The 23,512-nt window shown below is 40.8% G+C and overlaps 2 protein-coding genes across 3 annotated transcripts in view; both read left to right on the top strand.

Annotated features, from left to right (window-relative positions):
- The first annotated feature begins 224 nt into the window (after nucleotides 1-224).
- LOC127532722 (HLA class II histocompatibility antigen, DP alpha 1 chain-like) lies at nucleotides 225-6,458 on the top strand. The gene is made up of 4 exons (XM_051944756.1): nucleotides 225-384; nucleotides 1,082-1,327; nucleotides 2,047-2,331; nucleotides 6,071-6,458. The coding sequence occupies exons 1-4, from the start codon at nucleotides 336-338 to the stop codon at nucleotides 6,190-6,192; spliced, it is 702 nt and encodes a 233-aa protein (XP_051800716.1). The 5' UTR covers nucleotides 225-335; the 3' UTR covers nucleotides 6,193-6,458.
- Nucleotides 6,459-10,828: 4,370 nt separating this feature from the next.
- Nucleotides 10,829-23,512, top strand: part of LOC110970538 (H-2 class II histocompatibility antigen, E-S beta chain-like) — a 37,605-nt gene continuing 24,921 nt past the window's right edge. Inside the window, exons 1-2 of one of the 2 annotated variants that reach the window (XR_007940369.1) lie at nucleotides 10,829-10,961; nucleotides 11,056-11,328. Coding sequence is in view for 1 of the 2 variants with exons in the window: in XM_051944755.1 (XP_051800715.1) it covers nucleotides 10,907-10,961; nucleotides 11,056-11,328 (328 nt within the window). In the remaining variant the exon portion in view is untranslated. The remainder of the gene's footprint in view (nucleotides 10,962-11,055; nucleotides 11,329-23,512) is intronic. The other variant, XM_051944755.1, reaches the window with a different exon arrangement.

Raw genomic sequence — 23,512 nt, 5'->3', positions numbered from 1 at the left:
TTTTCTTTCACTTCTTCACTTTACAAACCAAGTTTCTGATGAGTCTCTGGCTCCAAAGTGTTCCTAAAGTTCTCCAGAACAACAGGAGAACCGTTCTGTTGGTGTTCCACTGCAGAGGACAGCAGCTGTCCAACACCTTCAGTCTGGTTCTGTCACAAAGACCACAGCTGCTGAGCTCAGCTTAAGTGTTTTAGTGATGAACGGTTCAGCTGCTGGGAGAGTCTGCCCGGTAACAGCTGACTCTGCTCTGTGATTGGTGCTCTGGATCAGAGCTGCTGCTGCTCTTTGACTCCCTTTGAGTTGGTCCACTTCAGATCCACAGTTCAACAGTCAAGATGAAGCTGCTCCTCATCCTCTGCTGGGTCCTCGGGGTCTCTGCTGACGGTGAGTTTATCATACACAAACAAGATGTTTACAGACAAACTGTTTACAGACAAACTGTTTAAAAAACAGGAGGGGATAAACAAACTGTTTACAGACAGGAGATAAACAAACTGTTTACAGACAGGAGGAGATAAACAAACTGTTTACAGACAGGAGGAGATAAACAAACTGTTTACAGACAGGAGGAGATAAACAAACTGTTTACAGACAGACGGGGTAAACAAACTGTTTACAAACAAGATGTTTACAGAACGGAGAGGGTAAACAAACTGTTTACAGACAGGAGGAGGTAAACAAACTGTTTACAGACAAACTGTTTACAGACAGGAGGGGATAAACAAACTGTTTACAGACAGGAGGGGATAAACAAACTGTTTACAAACAGGAGGAGATAAACAAACTGTTTACAAACAGGAGGAGATAAACAAACTGTTTACAGACAGGAGGAGATAAACAAACTGTTTACAGACAGGAGGAGATAAACAAACTGTTTACAAACAGGAGGAGATAAACAAACTGTTTACAGATAGGAGGAGATAAACAAACTGTTTACAGACAGGAGATAAACAAACTGTTTACAGACAGGAGATAAACAAACTGTTTACAAACAGGAGGGGATAAACAAACTGTTTACAGACAGTACTAATAAATAATCAGTGTTTCAGGTTATTGATCAGTTTCTGTGTTTTCTCTTCAGTTCTACATGAAGATCTTCACATCGCTGGATGTTCAGACTCTGATGGAGAGGACATGTACGCTCTGGACAGAGAAGAGATCTGGTACGCAGACTTCAAGAAAGAGGAAGGAGTGAGGCCTCAGCCAGACTTCATAGATCCTATGGACGTCCCAGGAGGTTATCAACAGGCTGTGGCTAATCAGCAGATCTGTAGAAATAACATGAAGAACTTTCGTAAAGCGATGAAGGACCTCCCTCTGGAAAAAGGTAAAGATCAATAAAGTTCCTTCTGTTCAGACTGAAACTGTTGATGAACATGAAGAAATACAGATGAGATGTTTGATCCTCATCAATAGAAACTGATTGATTATTAGTTCATGATCAATGACTTTGTGTTCTCATCAGATCCTCAGACTGAGTGATGTTTGATTTCAGTAGAACTGGTCAATATTATTTGGAAATGATTTTAATTAACAGCCAGGAGGACAATAATTATTTCTGAGGTTGTTTATGAAGAAACACAGGAGTAAAATACTGACAGCACAGTAATGAATCTGCATAAATACATTAATCTAACACAAATCAGTGAAAAAAAAAAATAAAGCAGATAAAGAACTGATCTCACATGGATTCATGATGAATAAATAAACCTAGAGAGACATGAAAGAGAACCAGGACCAAGCTGCTGCTCTGAGGTTCTGAGGTTTTGGTTCTGAGGTTCTGGTCCACACTGATAGACTCTGAGGGTTCCTCAGTGGTTCTACCTGGTGAAGGTTTTTCCAGCAGCAGAGCTGTGATGAAGAACCTCAGAACTCCTGAAAATGAGCTGATGGAGAACCTCAGGGATCTGACAGGTTCTGATGATCCAGCAGCAGAACTCAACCCTGAATGTTCTTCATGTGTTCCATGGAGGTTTGCATATGATGTACAAACCTGAAACTATCAAACTACTTTCTTCTGAACTCTGATGACGTTCTGTGTTCCAGATCCTCCTTCCAACCCGATGATCTACACCAGAAACGACGTGGAACTGGGAGTGAAGAACGTTCTGATCTGTCATGTTTCTGGTTTCTATCCGGCTCCTGTCAACGTCTCCTGGACCAAGAACGGAGAGAAGGTGACTGAAGGAACCAGCATCAACATTCCCTTCCCCAACAAAGACGGTTCCTTCACCCAGATCTCCAGACTGGAGTTCATCCCACAGCAGGGAGACATCTACAGCTGTTCAGTAGAACATCTGGCCCTGGACCAGCCACTGACCAGAATGTGGGGTAAGAACCTTTATTTAAACAGAGACCTGAACACAACACAGCTGCTCACAGAGACCTGATCCAGATGTTTCATGTCTCTGTATCCAGATGTTTCATGTCTCTGTATCCAGATGTTTCATGTCTCTGTGTCCAGATGTTTCATGTCTCTGTGTCCAGATGTTCATGTCTCTGTGTCCAGATGGTTCATGTCTCTGTATCCAGATGTTTCATGTCTCTGTATCCAGATGTTTCATGTCTCTGTGTCCAGATGTTTCATGTCTCTGTGTCCAGATGGTTCATGTCTCTGTATCCAGATGTTTCATGTCTCTGTGTCCAGATGTTTCATGTCTCTGTATCCAGATGTTTCATGTCTCTGTGTCCAGATGTTTAATGTCTCTGTGTCCAGATGTTTAATGTCTCTGTGTCCAGATGTTCATGTCTCTGTGTCCAGATGGTTCATGTCTCTGTATCCAGATGTTTCATGTCTGTATCCAGAAGTTTCATGTCTCTGTGTCCAGATGTTTCATGTCTCTGTATCCAGATGTTTCATGTCTCTGTGTCCAGATGTTTAATGTCTCTGTGTCCAGATGTTTCATGTCTCTGTGTCCAGATGGTTCATGTCTCTGTGTCCAGATGTTTCATGTCTCTGTGTCCAGATGTTTAATGTCTCTGTGTCCAGATGTTCATGTCTCTGTGTCCAGATGGTTCATGTCTCTGTGTCCAGATGTTTCATGTCTCTGTGTCCAGATGTTTCATGTCTCTGTGTCCAGATGGTTCATGTCTCTGTATCCAGATGTTTGATGTCTCTGTATCCAGATGTTTAATGTCTCTGTGTCCAGATGTTTCATGTCTCTGTGTCCAGATGTTTCATGTCTCTGTGTCCAGATGGTTCATGTCTCTGTGTCCAGATGTTTCATGTCTCTGTGTCCAGATGTTTCATGTCTCTGTATCCAGATGTTTCATGTCTCTGTATCCAGATGTTTGATGTCTCTGTATCCAGATGTTTAATGTCTCTGTATCCAGATGTTTAATGTCTCTGTATCCAGATGTTTCATGTCTCTGTGTCCAGATGGTTCATGTCTCTGTATCCAGATGTTTGATGTCTCTGTATCCAGATGTTTAATGTCTCTGTGTCCAGATGTTTTACGTCTGTGTCCAGATGTTTCATGTCTCTGTATCCAGATGTTTCATGTCTCTGTGTCCAGATGTTTGTCTCTGTGTCCAGATGTTTCACGTCTGTGTCCAGATGTTTCACGTCTCTGTCTCCAGATGTTCCATGTCTCTGTGTCCAGATGTTTCATGTCTCTGTGTCCAGATGTTTCACGTCTGTGTCCAGATGTTTCACGTCTGTCTCCAGATGTTTCATGTCTCTGTGTCCAAATGTTCCATGTCTCTGTGTCCAGATGTTTCACGTCTGTGTCCAGATGTTTCACGTCTCTGTCTCCAGATGTCTCATGTCTCTGTGTCCAAATGTTCCATGTCTTTGTCTCCAGATTTTTTGTCTCTGTATCCTAATGTTTCATGTCTCTGTGTCCAGATGTTTCCTGTCTCTGTGTCCAGATGTTTCATGTCTCTGTGTCCAGATGTTTCATGTCTCTGTGTCCAGATGTTTCCTGTCTCTGTGTCCAGATGTTTCCTGTCTCTGTGTCCAGATGTTTCATGTCTCTGTGTCCAGATGTTTCCTGTCTCTGTGTCCAGATGTTTCATGTCTCTGTGTCCAGATGTTTCCTGTCTCTGTATCCAAATGTTCCATGTCTCTGTGTCCAGATGTTTCACGTCTGTGTCCAGATGTTTCACGCCTCTGTCTCCAGATTTTTTATGTCTCTGTATCCAGATGTTTCATGTCTCTGTGTCCAGATGTTTCATGTCTCTGTATCCAGATGTTTCATGTCTCTGTGTCTCTGTATCCAGATGTTTCATGTCTCTGTATCCAGATGTTTCATGTCTCTGTGTCCAGATGTTTCATGTCTCTGTATCCAGATGTTTCATGTCTCTGTGTCTCTGTATCCAGATGTTTCATGTCTCTGTGTCTCTGTGTCCAGATGTTTCACGTCTCTGTGTCTCTGTATCCAGATGTTTCCTGTCTCTGTGTCCAAATGTTCCATGTCTTTGTCTCCAGATTTTTTATGTCTCTGTATCCTAATGTTTCATGTCTCTGTATCCAGATGTTTCATGTCTCTGTGTCCAAATGTTCCATGTCTCTGTGTCCAGATGTTTCACGTCTGTGTCCAGATGTTTCACGCCTCTGTCTCCAGATGTTTCATGTCTCTGTATCCAGATGTCTCATGTCTCTGTGTCCAAATGTTCCATGTCTTTGTCTCCAGATTTTTTATGTCTCTGTATCCAGATGTTTCATGTCTCTGTGTCCAGATGTTTCATGTCTCTGTGTCCAAATGTTCCATGTCTTTGTCTCCAGATTTTTTATGTCTCTGTATCCTAATGTTTCATGTCTCTGTATCCAGATGTTTCATGTCTCTGTGTCTCTGTGTCCAGATGTTTCACGTCTCTGTGTCTCTGTATCCAGATGTTTCCTGTCTCTGTATCCAGATGTTTCATGTCTCTGTATCCAGATGTTTCATGTCTCTGTGTCCAAATGTTCCATGTCTTTGTCTCCAGATTTTTTATGTCTCTGTATCCAGATGTTTCATGTCTCTGTGTCCAGATGTTTCATGTCTCTGTGTCCAGATGTTTCATGTCTCTGTATCCAGATGTTTCATGTCTCTGTGTCTCTGTATCCAGATGTTTCATGTCTCTGTATCCAGATGTTTCATGTCTCTGTGTCCAGATGTTTCATGTCTCTGTATCCAGATGTTTCATGTCTCTGTGTCTCTGTATCCAGATGTTTCATGTCTCTGTGTCTCTGTGTCCAGATGTTTCACGTCTCTGTGTCTCTGTATCCAGATGTTTCATGTCTCTGTGTCCAGATGTTTCACGTCTCTGTGTCTCTGTTTCCAGATGTTTCCTGTCTCTGTATCCAGATGTTTCATGTCTCTGTATCCAGATGTTTCATGTCTCTGTGTCCAAATGTTCCATGTCTTTGTCTCCAGATTTTTTATGTCTCTGTATCCTAATGTTTCATGTCTCTGTATCCAGATGTTTCATGTCTCTGTGTCCAAATGTTCCATGTCTCTGTGTCCAGATGTTTCACGTCTGTGTCCAGATGTTTCACGCCTCTGTCTCCAGATGTTTCATGTCTCTGTATCCAGATGTCTCATGTCTCTGTGTCCAAATATTCCATGTCTTTGTCTCCAGATTTTTTATGTCTCTGTATCCAGATGTTTCATGTCTCTGTGTCCAGATGTTTCATGTCTCTGTATCCAGATGTTTCATGTCTCTGTGTCTCTGTATCCAGATGTTTCATGTCTCTGTATCCAGATGTTTCATGTCTCTGTGTCCAGATGTTTCATGTCTCTGTATCCAGATGTTTCATGTCTCTGTGTCTCTGTATCCAGATGTTTCATGTCTCTGTGTCTCTGTGTCCAGATGTTTCACGTCTCTGTGTCTCTGTATCCAGATGTTTCATGTCTCTGTGTCCAGATGTTTCACGTCTCTGTGTCTCTGTATCCAGATGTTTCCTGTCTCTGTATCCAGATGTTTCATGTCTCTGTATCCAGATGTTTCATGTCTCTGTGTCCAAATGTTCCATGTCTTTGTCTCCAGATTTTTTATGTCTCTGTATCCTAATGTTTCATGTCTCTGTATCCAGATGTTTCATGTCTCTGTGTCCAGATGTTTCATGTCTCTGTGTCTCTGTGTCCAGATGTGGAGACCACCCAGCCAGGTGTTGGACCTGCAGTGTTCTGTGGAGTCGGTCTGACCATCGGTCTGCTCGGTGTGGCAGCTGGAACCTTCTTTCTCATCAAAGGAAACGAGTGCAGCTGATTGGTGGGGGCTGATGATGTCATCTATGTGTGGTGTGAAGTCATTAGGACAGAATCCAGATGTTTCTTGTTGATTGTAAATGATGTCATTGAGCTTCCTGCTTCTGAATCCTGTTAACCTCTGATAAACGTCTGAAGAACCTCTTAGACACGTTTCCATCAGCTTCAGTGTTCCCTGATGTTCTCTGATGTTCTGCTCTAATGTTCTGCTCTCCATCTTCTCTGATGTTCTGCTGTAATAATAAACTGAAGTGAGTCCAAATCAAACATCATGTCTGGTTCTGTTCTCCTCAGTTCCTGTCAGAGGAACATCATTTGTAGTTCCATTGATACAGTTTGTTGGTTAATCATGTTTAGAACCTGTTGAGGACAAACAGAGATAGAAGAAGATTAGAACTAATGTTGGAGGAACCACGGTTCAACCAATCAGAGGTCACTGAAATTGAACTGGAGTCTGTGTGGAAATTCACTCAATGTTGTAGTTACTCTGGACCCCTGATCCGTCTGATCAGTGATGTCATCATTGATCAGTGATGTCATGTAGAGCTGTATGACATCATCCCTCCTCTGATTGGTGAGGTGGAGTCCAGAAAACATCATGTGCTTCATAGATCAGTGGAGAAGTTTGTGTTCTCATCAGGAGAGACGTCCTCTGGATGCTTCCACTCTCTGATCCAGGAACATGGATGACTTTATTAGAACCCAAATAGGAAGTAGAGTTTCATCTCTGCTCTGCTGCTTCCTTATGGCTCTGCCTTATGGCCACATTTATGGAATGGGCTGGAGAATAATTTAACATTATCTACTACATTATCGATAATTAAAAGAAAACTAAAGGGTCGACTTTTAGAGAATTACTTATTTGATTGAAATTGTGGTCCAGTGTTTCCAAGGATTACCACTTTCTCTCTATGCATGGGTCAGTTTCATAAGTGCAGGATGTAATTTGTTCAGAAATACAAAGTGCTGCGTTTTTCCTTAGGACCACATGAGTAAGACTGCTGTTTTATGTAGGTACATGTACTACTGTTTTTCTTGCAGACATATGAGCTGTATTGAGCTACACTGGACAATGTAAAGTATTATTTTTATCTTTAATAATAATTTTTATGGGTGGTGGGATGCTGGACCCCTACTTTATAAGCTTGTAGCTTCTTCAGGGTGTCCATTTTCACCATGTAAGAACTGACATGTTCTAGATAGGACTCTATTGATCTCATAAATGGAGAACTCACTTGTGTAACCGTTATATCTTTGATAATGATTCACTGTCCATACGGTTGTATTGTGTTGTTTCTGTTTTAATGAACCAGCCACCAACAACATGCCTCATCACTCTGTGGGATACCGTTTTACATACTTCTTCTACGTGCTTCACACTGCACTGCACTATACATCTAACAGTCACAATGAGCCCTCTGCTGGACTGAAGGAGGTAATGCTTGACTTAGGCACTGCTGTGAACTCCATGTGAACAACAAATACTTAATGAACATAATGGCAGCAATGAGTGTTAACAGTAGCAACTGTAAATATGTAAATCTGTCAAAACAGTTGAGGATTTATCAACATTGTGAAATAAACAAATAAACAAACAAACTCTTCCTCCCAATATCCATGGAGACAGTCTGAACCTGACCCCACAGGAACTGTTCACAACAATCTGGCTGTTGTGGCGATCTGTCTGGAGGTGTGTCTGTGCGCGCTACACCCAATAGCAGCCGATTTGCCGTTCTGGAGCTGAAGCAGACCTGGGAAGAGCAGCTGGCAAGGAGCCAGCAGCGACAACGATCCAGCCATAGATATGAACCTAATCTCTTCTGTACATATCTATGGATCCAGCAGCGACTGGTAGGAGCAGTCAGGCTTTAAATGCTGCTGATTACTGATCGGGCTCAGCTGCACTCCTTTAGCAGCTGTGTCCCATAGGCCTGGGCTGTCAGCTGGTCTGGGGTGTAGCACAGAGGAGGGAGGGGCCATGACACAAACAACATTTACACACAATGTAAAGTGCTCCAGGACCAGGTGCATGGGCAGGTTCTGGTTCTGGTTCAGACTCTGCTGGTTCAGGACAGCAGAGTCCTGTTTTAGAGAAGTGTGTCCAGTGGATGGAGTTTAGTGTTTTACCAATGGAGAAAAACTGTAAATCCAGACAAACTGAGGTTCTTATATTTGAAACACTCCATCTAAAAAGATATTTTCTCTAGATGGTGCTCCCTTAGTCTCATTATAATTATCTTTTTAATTAATGTTATTTACTATTAATCTATTAAATGTATCAATAGTTCTGATTATTGATGGTATCAGTGTATTGATTATTGATGGTATCAATGTATTGATTATTGATGGTATCAGTGTATTGATCATTGATGGTATCAATGTATTGATTATTGATGGTATCAGTGTATTGATCATTGATGGTATCAATGTATTGATTATTGATGGTATCAATGTATTGATTATTGATGGTATCAATGTATTGATTATTGATGGTATCAGTGTATTGATCATTGATGGTATCAATGTATTGATTATTGATGGTATCAATGTATTGATTATTGATGGTATCAATGTATTGATTATTGATGGTATCAGTGTATTGATTATTGATGGTATCAATGTATTGATTATTGATGGTATCAGTGTATTGATCATTGATGGTATCAATGTATTGATTATTGATGGTATCAGTGTATTGATCATTGATGGTATCAATGTATTGATTATTGATGGTATCAATGTATTGATTATTGATGGTATCAATGTATTGATTACACTGGGTAACAAAAATTTTTTTTTGAAAAATTGTCTAGAGTTTTTTAACTGATTTAGGAGGATTAAGTAGCGCTTAATCCGAAAATGACATCCGTTTTACTCTATCAGGTCAGGTTTTGAAGCTATACAGATTGGTTGAAAATCTAATTTTTTGCCCAAATCAAATACACCTCTGTGTAGTTAACGGCTGAGTTATGCCAATACTTCTTATCTAAGAATGCTTTATTATTACAAAATGCATACATTTGAGGGAGGGCTGCACAGCGTCATAGTGGTTAGCACTTTGGCCTTGCAGCAAGAAGGTCCCCGGTTCAAATCCCGGCCTGGGATCTTTCTGCATGGAGTTTGCATGTTCTCCCTGTGCATGCGTGGGTTTTCTCCGGGTACTCCGGCTTCCTCCCACAGTCCAAAAACATGCTGAGGTTAATTGGTTACTCTAAATTGTCCGTAGGTGTGAATGTGAGTGTGATTGTGTGTCTGTATATGTAGCCCTGTGACAGACTGGTGACCTGTCCAGGGTGTCCTCTGCCTTCACCTGAGTCAGCTGGGATAGACTCCAGCCCCCCCCATGACCCTAGTGAGGATAAAGTGGTGGATAGAGGATGGATGGATGGATGGACGGACATTTGAGGGATCACTTACTGCTATCAATGAACAGTCTCCAATCTGTGGGGTCGTACTTTGGCACCCCTAGCTTGTGCAGGAGACCCACAATGTCTGAACAATGCACCAAATCATTCTCCTCAGAGAAAAAACAGAGGTATTCCTGGTGTCTGTTTCTGTAAAATGTTATGCGAGTACTGTCTGCAAGAAGGTTCTTTTCCTTCAGTCGGGAAGCCAAAAGCTTAGATCACGAACTAGATCATTTAGCTCTATTTGTGTGAAAGGATGTGGAGCATCACCATCAAGAAACACCTGATCCTCTTGATCTTCATGGTCACTAGAGGAATCTCCCTCACTAATATCTGGAAGCTCTCCAAAGACAGGTACTGGGATTTCATCACAGTGAGCTACAGGATGACGTGCTGATTGAAGATCAGGATATGTAAGGCTGCCCCTGTTCTTTCTGTTAATCCCAGTTACATCTACAGCACAGAAGTAGCAGTCAGTGACATGGTTTGCTGGTTCTCTCCAAACCATGGGAACTCCAAACTTTAGACAACTCTTCTTGCCCTTTGTCCATTGACGCATATACTCAGTACATGCTTTGCACACCATATGTGGGGCCCAGGCTTTATCCTGGTCACCAAGCTTTATACCAAAATAGGCATTACAGGCACGCTTTATGAAGCTTGTAACAGAGTTCCTGTTAGGTGCCAATGTGTATTCACCACAGATGTAGCAGAATACATCAGGTTGATTTTTGCAAGCTCTTCTGTGAGAAGCCATGGTATCCACCGATGTGCAAAGAATAAAAATAAGTAATTTACTGAAGATATTTCAAGAAACAAAAACTGGGTATCATCCAAAACAATATACGATAGAGATATACACCAAAAATATAGTGATTGTAAGTTGTAGATGCGCAAACAATAAAGCAATCATACGCATATATATAAAGAAAAGGTGAAAAATAACAAATGGTCATAGTTAAAAAAGTTGACCTGATAGAGCAAAACTAATGTTATATTTGAATTCTGCACCCCAAAATTATCTTAAAACAGCTTTAAAACCTCAGACAATTTTTTTGTTGTTGACCAGTGTTATTGATGGTATCAGAGCATTGATTATTGATGGTATCAGTGTATTGATTATTGATGTATCAGTGTATTGATTATTGATGTATCAGGGCATTAATCAGGTCTTGTTGTGCTGAGCAGACTCCAGTCAGACTCTCTGCCTGGTAACAGCTGATGCTGCATCACATGACCCTGTTCTGGTTTTTACAGCAGCTTTCAGTCCCACTGAGTCAGTGTTGGTCAAAGAGTGAACTCAGGAACATGGCTTCATCCTCTGTCAGCTTCTGGATGCTCCTCATCACCGTCTGCAGCACAGGTAGGACCCACACTCTGATCAATAAATGATCAATGATCTGATCAATAGTCTGATAAATACTCTCTGAGGTTTAATTCTGTGTTTCTTTCTTCAGATGGATTCATGCAATATGTATCAGAACATTGTCTCTTTAACTCCACTGAGCTGAAGGACATCGAGTACATTTACTCTCATTATTACAACAAGAAGGAGTTGATCAGGTTCAGCAGCAGTTTGGGTGAATTTGTTGGATACACTGAGTTTGGAGTGAAGTGGGCAGAACAAGCAAACAAAGATACTTCAGAGCTGAGTGGGAGGAAAGCTCAGAAGGAGACGTACTGCCAACACAACATTGGTATCTGGTACAGCAACATTCTGTCTAAATCAGGTGAGTTGATCCTGACTGTGAATCAAACTGATCAGTTCATCATCAATAATCAATGATCAATAATGTTATCCATCAGAATAAACAGACTGAATCTGAACTTTAATGGAGGTTAAAGTCTCCATCTGGTGGTCAGACTCTGATACTACACCTCTGATCTGATTATTATTATTATTATTATTATTATTATTTTATTATTATGTTCATCATCAGACTAATTCAGTAATAAATAATCATTCATGTTCTCAGAGTGAAAAAAACTTTAATTTATGGAAGATTGTTTTCGTTATTATAAATCTGTTTAAATATTTCCTTTCTAAAGTCTCTCCAAACTTAGACACAGTTCAGTTTCCTCTCTGTTATTTTGGGTATGGTATTACTTTTATTTTTATTTAATTCATTTCTTTATTTAGTAGGGACAGCAGACATTAATGAACGCCTGTTTATATAGCAATGGACGTATATGTACCTGATTATAGCAACAAGACTCATTTACATCCACAATCTCTAGGCAAAAAGAAAAAATGATGTAACAGTGACACACAGGACAAAAAGTCACAATAAAAGTACATTTCAAAAAGTACACAAAGAAAACACAAGAGTGAAACATACAATGAAACATAGGGCAATAGGTCGCAATAAAAGGACAATATTTTTTTATCTTCTTAACTTTTCTGATAAATGATTCTCAGAGATAAATCTCCTGTGGAACCTCCTGGTGAGTTTAAGGATTCAGAAGGTTCAAAACGAAGCAGTTTAACTGAAGTTCATCGTGAAGCGCTGAAAATCTGCAGCAGGTGGAACCTGAGAAGTTCTCATGAAGGTTTATTTAACTCATTGGCTGCCAGCCGTTTTCAGAGCAAAGAGCCCCCTACTGCCAGAGTTTTTAAGAATTTTGACAGATTTTTCAAGATCTACAGAATATGAAGTTTTAAGACTACATAAACATTGAAACTATCGAAAGAAAGTGTAGATTCTCTTCTTTCATCAGGAAAAAAAAATTGTTTCTAGCATTTTTGGTTCTAAAGTTATCGGCAGCAGAACATAGGGTCGTTTCAGCAAAAACAGCTGTTTTTGACCAAAAAACAGAGATAACGAGCTTTTTTAGCAGAGAGGCACATCAATCACTTTGATGCCAATATTTTTTGGTTTAGTGACATCCCACACAACTGAACAGTTGTTTACTTATATGAAACAACAAAAACAACTCGGAAAAAGCATTTTGAGGTCAACTTTTTAACCTTTTGTTAGCTAAATCATTTATTTACAAACAAACAGCACAAGTCAACATTTTGGTTCAGAACAATACATTTTACAAAATATAAACAAAATATTTTTAGGTGTGTGTGTGTGTGTGTCTGTGTGTGTCTGTGTGTCTGTGTGTGCTCGCTCTAAACTCATCTGACTCTGCTTCGTCAGATGAGCTCAAGAGAGCGGTGCTGGCAAAACCGAAACCTAGCGCGGCTTTGATCACCAGCGGCTGCTGGTAACGGCACTTTTTACTGTCGCCCCACCACGGTCACTGTCTTTGTCATTCTTTTGGCCCACCGCAACACTGTCACGTTCCAAAACTCCAGGATTTTCACAGACAAGCTCTGACAGACTGTCCTGCAGCCCCCCCCCCCAGTCAAAATACATGATTGACGTCTATAGACGTCAATGGCAGCGAACATTCGGATTTTAATTGACGTCTATAGACGTCACTAGGTTTTAAGGACGGGGGGGCTTAGCCCCCAGGAGATGCACAGGATGTGAGCGAACATTTAATTTTACAGCTAACAAAAACTGAGAAATTGCTTTTCCACATTAAGATTTAGATTTATTCAGAGATACTTTACTGTGTAAATGTTTTACACCACAGAGGCCATGACTTTTGCTCACAACACAACAACTCAGAGCTGTCAGGTTGTGACCAGACCTCAGAGTGAGATTTGGTTTGTGCAGGATGCTGATGGGGGGTGTGGGGGTCCTCCCCCAGAACATTTTGAAAATTACTGGTCCTATTTCCTGCATTCTGGTATATTTTATGAGCATTTTGTTAAAATCTTATTATAGAGGGATAATAAAAAAACAACAACATTGAGCTAAAAAAAAAACTGCAACGGCAGACAGTATTGAAAATGGTTCTTCATGTAAAATATGGATGAAGGTTCTGTGGCTGGATGAGCACAACACATTTCAGTATTTTACATAAATATCTGCAGAACTGAAATAACTCCAGCAACCACTTTAACATTTGTCTTGGAGGATTCTAACGCACAACAGCTTCAGTTTGACCACATCAGCAACTAAACAATAAAAAGTGCTTAAGCAAAAACAAAACATCTTTATAACTTAAATGATCTATTCACTGAACAGAATTACAATCAGACACTAAACTCTGTCTCACAGGAGCAGGGTGACATGGACTAAATGAATGAATAACTTATTAACGAGGCCCAAAATAAATAATAAAGACTGTAAATTCAGAATAAATGGCACAATTGTAAACAGGAACAGGAAAAGAACAGGCAAAAATGAATTCTTGTGAGCCATGTTGTACTCCCTGATGGCCTTTTCTGAAGCCTTGATGATCTCTGGTTCCCATTTATTGCATGGCTCCAAACCAGCCATTTTAATGTTCATAATAGAGGAGAGTGTTCCCTCTAGAGCCACAGTGCTCCTGGTCTTAGTCTTCTTCAGTCCAACCAGTGAAAACAGTCATATTAGGTCCAAAACTAGCAAAATTATTCATTTATTTATGTCGTATATTTGGCTTATATATCTCTCTTGGCTATCTCCACTTTCCAATCATTACTCTAATAAATAAAAGCTCAAGTTAAATAAGTCTTATATGGTGCACCTGGACTGAAATGTTTCATATTTCATATTCATATCAAGTTCCATAAAAATCCAAGACTGTCTGCATCACAAATGACTCTCTCCTGTAAATGGTTGTATTTATATAGCTTTTTTATCCAAAGCGCTTTACATGATACGTCTCATTCACCCACTGATGGTAGAAGCTGTCATGCAAGGCGCTAACCACGACCCATCAGGAGCGATTAGGGGTTAGGTGTCTTGCTCAGGGACACCTCAACATGAGCACAACGGGCTGAGGATTGAACCTGCAACCCTCCAGTTACAAGACGGCCACTCTACCCACTGATCCATGCCGCCCCTTCAGACTCACCTTTCCAGTAGAGCTTTCTCCCCTCTCACTCTCTCTGCTCCTCTGCCCTGACTCCTACAGGTCAATAGGGGTGGTGGAGTGATTATTATTATTCACATAATCATACGTGAATGAGCTCAGCTCCTGTTTCACTGTGTGTATCTGATGCTGGAGCTGATGCTCCAGAATGAAGTCACCCCAAAGATAGTATATGGTTAAAAAAAATAAAAAGTGCACACCTAACTCTAAGAACAACCAGAACCTTCACAGTGCATTTCAGACTAACTAGCTAGCTAAGTAGCAGCGTTCTTTTAGAGCTGAAATGTCACTTTTGACCGCAGAACAACAAAGGTAAGACGTGCACAGAAATACAGCAGCGTCTCACACTGCCTCCTTTACAGGGGGCTCTGTCCTACAGAATGAACAAACCAGGTTTTTATTTGTCAAACGGAGCATTTGGTTCATTAATTACATGGGACTTTCTGCTGTTAGCTGGGGGGCTGGAGCTAACTTATTGTTACTATCAGCAGTGATGAATACTTACTCTCCTGAAAACATTTCGTATATCCATTCTTGTTCACGTTCTTCTCCTAATGCCAGACCTGCCAACCTGTACGCATTTTGCGTAGCAGGTACTCAATTTGACATCAAAATACACTGGTACACTCCGCCTCATTAAACTACTCAAAAAGCTGCAGACATCTGTGAGTGCTGTTAGAAATGTGGACGTGCAATACTCATACATGATGCAGCAGTGTAGTGGTGCAATTTAAACCAGTCATCATAGAGTAGCAGAGAATAACGAGTCTGCAGAACCCTTGTTGGCCCGCTCTCTCCTGTCCTCTGCCTCCCTCCTCCTCTCTCCCCATTCCCTGTGCCCCCACCCGCAGCAGCTGATGGTGAAAACGGTAAAATGGTGTGTGTGTGTGTGTTTGTGTGTGTGTGTGTGTGTGTGTGTGTGTGTGTGTGTGTGTGTGTGTGTGTGTGTGTGTGTGTGTCTGTGCACCCGTGAGTGTACGTGTGTGTCTTTTGGCAAATATATACTGTTAATAACGTTACTTTCACGTTGAAAATCCGATGTCATATCGGGGAAATAATCACCGAGAGTTTTTTTTCCTATCGACATGAGCGCGAGCTGTGTGTGTGTGTGTGTGTGTGTGTGTGTGTGTGTGTGTGTGTGTGTGTGCGTGTGTGCGTGTGTGCGTGTTTGCGCATGCATGTGTGAGGTTAAGTGGTACGCAAAATATTTCGCCAAGGTTGGCAGGTCTGTAATGCTGCTCTCGTCCGGTCTGTGCTGCTCGTTCCCTATAGACCCTTTAATGACCCACATCACGAATGACGTCACAGCTTTAGCTGGAGGCAAAAGAGGAAGCCCGCGGCCGGACAGAAAGGCGAAAGACTGAGGGACTAGGCTCTATCAACTTTTCTAAAATGTCGTCCTGCTGTGTTTTTGGATGCCAGAATAGGAGGAATGACATTGGCGAACGCAAATTAAAGTTTTATAGGATTCCACCGAACACTCGTGCTCAGAGGGAACGAAGACAGTTGTGGTTAAATGCACTGAGGCGAAAAGACTGGACAGAGACGGTCAGCTGCAGTCAATTCCAGCCATTTTCAGTACAAAAAATCGCTAATATTCTATTTGTAAATAAAAATATTCAGTTCAATTCAATTCAGCTTTATTCCAGACAGTGGGTCCAAATACACACACCATAAGAACAAGGACACAACAAGACACAGAAAAAAATACAATCAAAAACAATAACCCGTTAAATATGACGAGAAATACAGGGAATATTGGACGGGCATCGCGAGGTGCATTTCCTTGAAAATGACCGATTCGTGGATTTTATACCGACTTCAGGACATGTTTTGGACAAAATAGTTTACTGGCTTGTGTCATCTGGATGTAAAAGGTTGGATTATGGCCGTTTTTTGTGGAATATTTTCATCTGTGTATAATAATGAACCCGGAAATGTGAGTCGCGCTGTGTACGTTAAAGCCGTGTACAGAGAACGGATGGATGAATATTTGTTTTTGTCGGACAAATGTGTTCATACACACGTGGACAAAATTGTTGGTACCCCTCAGTTAAAGAAGGAAAAACCCACAATTCTCACTGAAATCACTTGAAACTCACAAAAGTAACAATAAATAAAAATTTATTGAAAATTAAATAATCAAAATCAGCCATCACTTTTGAATTGTTGATTAACATAATTATTTAAAAAAACAAACTAATGAAATAGGGCTGGACAAAAATGATGGTACCCATAACTTAATATTTTGTTGCACAACCTTTTGAGGCAATCACTGCAATTAAACGATTTCTGTATTTGTCAATGAGCGTTCTGCAGCTGTCAACAGGTATTTTGGCCCACTCCTCATGAGCAAACAGCTCCAGTTGTCTCAGGTTTGATGGGTGTCTTCTCCAAATGGCATGTTTCAGCTCCTTCCACATATGTTCAATGGGATTCCGATCTGGGCTCATAGAAGGCCACTTTAGAATAGTCCAACGCTTTTCTCTCAGCCATTCTTGGGTGTTTTTGGCTGTGTGTTTTGGATGGTTGTCCTGTTGGAAGACCCATGACCTGCGACTGAGACCAAGCTTTCTGACACTAGGCAGCACATTTCTCTCCAGAATGCCTTGATAGTCTTCAGATTTCATCGTACCTTGCACACTTTCAAGGCACCCTGTGCCAGATGCAGCAAAGCAGCCCCAAAACATTACTGAGCCTCCTCCATGTTTCACCGTAGGGACAGTGTTCTTTTCTTCGTATGCTTGGTTTTTGAGTCTATGAACATAGAGTTGATGTGCCTTACCAAAAAGCTCCAGTTTGGTCTCATCTGTCCAAAGGACATTCTCCCAGAAGCTTTGTGGCTTGTCAACATGCATTTTTGCAAATTCCAGTCTGGCTTTTTTATGAGTTTTTTTCAGCAGTGGTGTCCTCCTTGGTCGTCTCCCATGAAGTCCACTTTGGCTCAAACAACGACGAATGGTGCGATCTGACACTGATGTACCTTGGCCTTGGAGTTCACCTTTAATTTCTTTGGAGGTTGCTCTGGGCTCTTTGGATACAATTCCAACGATCCGTCTCTTCAATTTGTCATCAATTTTCCTCTTGCGGCCACGTCCAGGGAGGTTGACTACTGTCCCGTGGGTCTTGAACTTCTGAATAATATGAGCCACTGTTGTCACAGGAACTTCAAGCTGTTTAGAGATGGTCTTATAGCCTTTACCTTTAAGATGTTTGTCTATCATTTTTTCGGATGTCCTGGGACAATTCTCTCCTTCGCTTTCTGTTGTCCATGTTCAGTGTGGTACACACCTTTTCACCAAACAGCAGGGTGACTACTTGTCTCCCTTTAAATAGGCAGACTGACTGATTATGAGTTTGGAAACACCTGTGATGTCAATTAAATGACACACCTGAGTTAATCATGTCACTCTGGTCAAATAGTTTTCAATCTTTTATAGAGGTACCATCATTTTTGTCCAGGCCTGTTTCATTAGTTTGTTTTTTTAAATAATTATGTTAATCAACAATTCAAAAGTGATGGCTGTTTTTGATTATTTAATTTTCAATAAATTTTTATTTATTGTTACTTTTGTGAGTTTCAAGTGATTTCAGTGAGAATTGTGGGTTTTTCCTTCTTTAACTGAGGGGTACCAACAATTTTGTCCACGTGTGTATTACCCGCTGTGGTAATCACATCTGAAAGTGGTTTATACCGGCGGATTCATGAGAATCTAAGCTTTCCATCGGCGTATAGTGTTTGTATAATCGCGTTTGCAGCCTTCGGACATTCTTTAAATTCCTATGCAAATTAGTAAGTGTACCGCCGGCGGTACACTGAAGTTTAACGGGTTAAAAATGCTCGAGTTTGCAGCGCAAACTCCCAGCGGAAACTAAATACTCCCAGTCCCGCTTGACTTCTCGCTCCGCTTTTGCCTCCAGCATAAGCCCCGCCCACAAAAAAACGTCACAATGTTTGTAAACAAATAAAGGGTCTATAAACACATGCTGCAGGTACCAGCAGCCTAGGTTGGAGGGAAAACGTGGACTGGATTTCAGTGATGTGGGCGTGCTCCATATGAACAAGTGGAATGGACTGGATAACGACGCACTGACTCAGACTCTCTGCCTTCCACTATGAAGTGAAGAGAAACTAAGATTTATGATTGTATCTAAGTTAAAATGACTGGTTATGTGATTATGTATTTAAACTCATATTCTGGTCACATTATATGGAACTTTTTGGCACTTTTTTGTAAAAAAAAACAAAAACAACTTTTTAAAAAAATAAATGAACATAAAATTATTTAAGTGGGCTTAAGAATAGTCCTAATGACACCACTGTTGACGTCTATAGACGTCATTGGCAGCGAACGTTCGGATTTTAATTAACGTCTATAGACGTCAATGGCAGCAAATGAGTTAATATTCAGACTCATTTCAGGTCCATTAAAGTTCATTAAACCAATAAATAAATCAATGTCAGTCCAGTGCAGAATTTCTACATCCCAGCTGTTCCCTAATGTTCTGTAGATGTCAGGAACCTTTTAGTGAAGCTCCACCTAGAAATATTTAACAGACATGTGTCAAAATATTTGGTTCGTTGATCAAAAACTGGCATCAAGGAGGATGTTTAGAAGAAGAACAGAAAAAAAACAAGATGAAGCGCGTTTATCCTTCAGGTGCGGAAAAAAAGGAAAAAGAAGAAGAAGGTAATGCCCTTTTTGTGTCACAAGGTCTAGTTTAGAGCCATACCTGTAGATATCATGACATGTTGACACCCATTTGCAATGCATACATGTAATTATAACATACACATACAAATTACATGTACTAACTTGAATTCAGGGAGCTCTGTAGTAGTTTATGGTTGATTAATTTAAAAATAACAACAATAACGTTGAATTTTACAGTATCAGTGCAGTGGGATTAAACATGTTAAATTTAATTGTACAATGTCATGTTACAGCAAAAGAACCTATACCTAAGTTATAACTTAGGTATACCTAAGTTATACCATTACACTTTTTGAAGGTAGTCACCTTTAACAACTAACATTTCAAAAAGAACCAAACATACATAATACTATCATTGGAATGACGACTAATACTTGTATCCCAATTTAAAGTACTGAAAAGCAAAAACCATTTTGACATTACCCATGGCATTTTGAGTAAGAATATCTCAGTAACTACAAATATAACCCTGCTGCTTTTTTGTACAGTGATAGAAGACAGATGGAACTGTCTTGTAGAAAAATTTGGGGTCTCTGGTACCTGTCCCACTCTGAGATTTTTGCCACCAAAAATAGCCAATTAAAAATCTCGTCGAACTTTGGGAGCTCATATTTTCCAAACTGAGGTACCTAGAAAGCTCCAGTTTGCTAAGTTATCACACAAGTTTGTGTAGAATGGAACCCAGGGGTGTTAGAACACTTCTGTGCAGTATTTCTAGTACTTTCAAGGTCCCAAACTCCACTTGTGAGTAGGTATCTGTTAATTTTTAGCATTTTTATCAAGCCCCCACGGCCTGCAGAGTGTAGGGAAACACCTGGGGATGTTTGTGGGGCACTAGCTACATGCAGAGGCCTTGTTTACCAACTCACAGCTCTCTGGTATGTCTAGAGGCTGAGAAATAACCACTTAAAGATGCAAAAAACGCTGGCGAGGCTTTTTATAGCCCAAATTCTGAAAATTTCAGACCCCCACAACTCAGAAACTATTTGAGCTACAGGCCTACAATTTTGCACAGAAAGTACTTTTGTGACTATCTAATGGCATACAAATTTAGGACTAATTTGAAAATGGTGCAGCAACACCCCCAAGGAATATCTGGCCATTTCACCTGGAATGACCCAGGAGAGAATGGATAACCAGGAAGAAGAAGAAGATCCTAATGTCAGTAATCATAGATCAGCTGTAGCTCCTGGTTGTTCCAGCAGGTGGAGCCTTTTCCTTTTTAATTATGTAGAGGGGCGGCACTCAGGCCGTTTCTCAATTCTATGTGCACAAGTTGGTACTCGTGGACTTGACGAGAATGGACTTGCGAGACTGTAACGAGGTTAAAGTCTATTTGGAACACCAGCGTACCTGATGACGTCACCGCCTCGGTTCATCCATGTTCAGTCTCTGGGTTCATCTGCTCCAGTTATTTTTACCGTGAAAAACAACCCAATGGAACAGACACAATAACAGCCTTGCATTTTCATATTTTAATATTAAAACAGTTACTGTGTGTGTGTGCGTATATATATATATATATATATATATATATATATATATATATACACATACACTCAGGTTTGTAAGATCGTTAAACGTCTTTTTAAAAATGTTTTAAAGCCTCTGATTTATCGACAGCTGTAGTTTGTAATGAACTGAACCGTCTCATTCTCAGTTCTATCAGTGGATCCACTAAAACTTTTCAGAAACCGATCACTGAAAAATATTAAACCTTCATGAAGACACTTCATAAACAGGATGGATGGTTTATATTATTATTATTATTATTATTAATTAAATACATCAGTCTACATTCTACATCCAGAGGTTTATAGTCTGACAGATACACAAACATCACCACACTTTAATGTGATCACCTGGACTTCTGGATACTGAACATCATCACTGATTATTGAGAGAATAGTTCATGCCAACAACTGTACTGAGAACCTGAATACAGGTGAGCTCCTACAGGTGAGCTCCTACAGGTGACCTCCTACAGGTGAACTCTTCTTCTGCCTGTCAGCTAATAAAACAGAAACCTTCTCAAACATCAGCAGCATCTGATCAAACAGGACTAATTAGAGCAACGTTTACTTCTGGCTTCAACAATTAGATTCATTTTTTTGAACATAGTTGAATCTTATTTAATTATAAAATGCTTAAATACAGGGTGTCCCAAAGTTAGGGTTAGTAGGGTTAATCCTCCTAACCCTAACCCTACTAACCCAAAATTTTTGGTACAAAGTCCAAATTTGTTTGCCAGTTGGTAAAATTTTTCCAAATTTTGCATTGAAGGCATGCTGCACAGTCTTGGGTGACTGTGTGCGAGCATATTCCAAGACACAAAATTACTTCTCTTTTGGAGTGAACGGCATGGCTCAACCTGAAAACAGAAAAAAATAAAACATTATATATAAAAATATAATCTGTTTATATACATTCTGTGAAAATTTGACGTTATTTCAAAAAGAATCGCCAAAATTATTGGCCTGCAAAATGATGTCAAATTTTTTGGGACACCCTGTATGTTGAATCATCTTCTATCCTTCAGTCTCCATGAGCAGCATCCTGCTGGTCCAGATGCTGCAGATGGAGCTGCTGATGTTCTGTCTGTGGAGTCAGCAGTCAGTGAGAATCTGGTTTCTTCACATATCAGAGAGAGAGGATCTAACCACAATGTGTCAAAATTTGATGGATCTTTTGTTCACTGGGCGAACAAAAGGAAACATGAGGTCAGCATAAATTAGCATAAATTAAGCAAGCAATGAGGTCAGCATAAATTAGCATAAATTAAGCAAGCAATGAGGTCAGCATAAATTAGCATAAATTAAGCAAGCAATGAGGTCAGCATAAATTAAGCAAGCAATGAGGTCAGCATAAATTAGCATAAATTAAGCGAGCAATGAGGTCAGCATAAATTAGCATAAATTAAGCAAGCAATGAGGTCAGCATAAATTAGCATAAATTAAGCGAGCAATGAGGTCAGCATAAATTAAGCGAGCAATGAGGTCAGCATAAATTAAGCAAGCAATGAGGTCAGCATAAATTAAGCGAGCAATGAGGTCAGCATAAATTAAGCAAGCAATGACATCATCATAAATTTGCATAAATTAAGAAAGAAATGACTACTACTACTACTACTATTACTACTACTATTACTAGTTGAAGGTGCACTCACCAACATGTTTGCGAAAAAGAGTCCCGACGGAGCATCGATGATCAGCGAGACGGTTGTGACTATTTTGCAAAACTCTAAGGCTACCCCTGATCGTCCAACGAAGACTGCGGTGTATGTGCGGCGGACTCAGAAGCCACCATCTGAGTCTTTACACGAAGAGTGGTCTTTGGAGCCTTATGGAGGTCGCGGTAGCTGGGGTTATGTGTTCAAGTATGAGACGGGGGAATTGTGTTTGTATCAGCGGGATGAAGGTGAAGCATTGGGGAGTGCGATGTTGCAGGTTACGCTGTCTTCCACCGACTGGGCGGTGTTACAGCTGACTAACCCTATGAGTTACCCGCATGGAGTACCCTCTCCTGTGGAAAAGCGAGTGTGCGGTGTTGGGCCTTGCTCCGATGAGTTTTCTGCAATTTGGTTGGCAAAAACTTCGGGTCCCTGCCGTACTTACTATCGCGCCCGTTACACTGGAAGCGGTGGTTTTCTTTCTCCTAGCGAGTGCCAGAAGAATAAGGAAAAGGACAATTTTGTCCTGGAAACTTTCAGCTCAGGGTGTGGAGTTTACCACACCGTGCTAGTTCTACCAATGACGGCTTGGAATGTGAAGACAAGTGAGATGAGGGATAAAATTAATTCACTCTTTCACAGTTGTCGTGATTGGAAGGATACTCTGATGACGAAAAGAGCTCACACAATGTGCTAGACCACGCCTTACTTGAAGGCTCGTTATAAAAGAGAGAGAGAAATTTGCATCCGAAACCAGACTGGCCACTACATTCCCAGGTGAAACCCGCCATTAAAGAGAAAAAAAAATGAGCAGACGTCTCACTACCACTTTCCTCGGCCCCATAACTTTGGGCTCGCGGCCTATGGAAGATTCACCGGTATCGTCCCCGCTGCCCATGGAGATCTGCCTCGATCCCCCAGCCCCGCAGCCCATGGAGGCCTCCCTCGATCCCCCAGCCCCGCAGCCCATGGAGGCCTCCCTCGATCCCCCAGCCCTCGCAGCCCGCGGAAGTTTCACCGGAGCTCTCTCTTCGATCATCTCACCACCACCGTCACCTACATCTGACACAGGCTCTACAACTCAGACTCCCGACTCTGATATGACTCTGTCAT

The sequence above is a fragment of the Acanthochromis polyacanthus genome, chromosome 24, assembly GCF_021347895.1.
Source record: "Acanthochromis polyacanthus isolate Apoly-LR-REF ecotype Palm Island chromosome 24, KAUST_Apoly_ChrSc, whole genome shotgun sequence".
NCBI classification, from domain to species: Eukaryota; Metazoa; Chordata; class Actinopteri; family Pomacentridae; genus Acanthochromis; species Acanthochromis polyacanthus.
The sequence above is the reverse complement of the archived record's forward strand: the minus strand, read 5'-3'. Positions and strand labels throughout refer to the sequence as shown.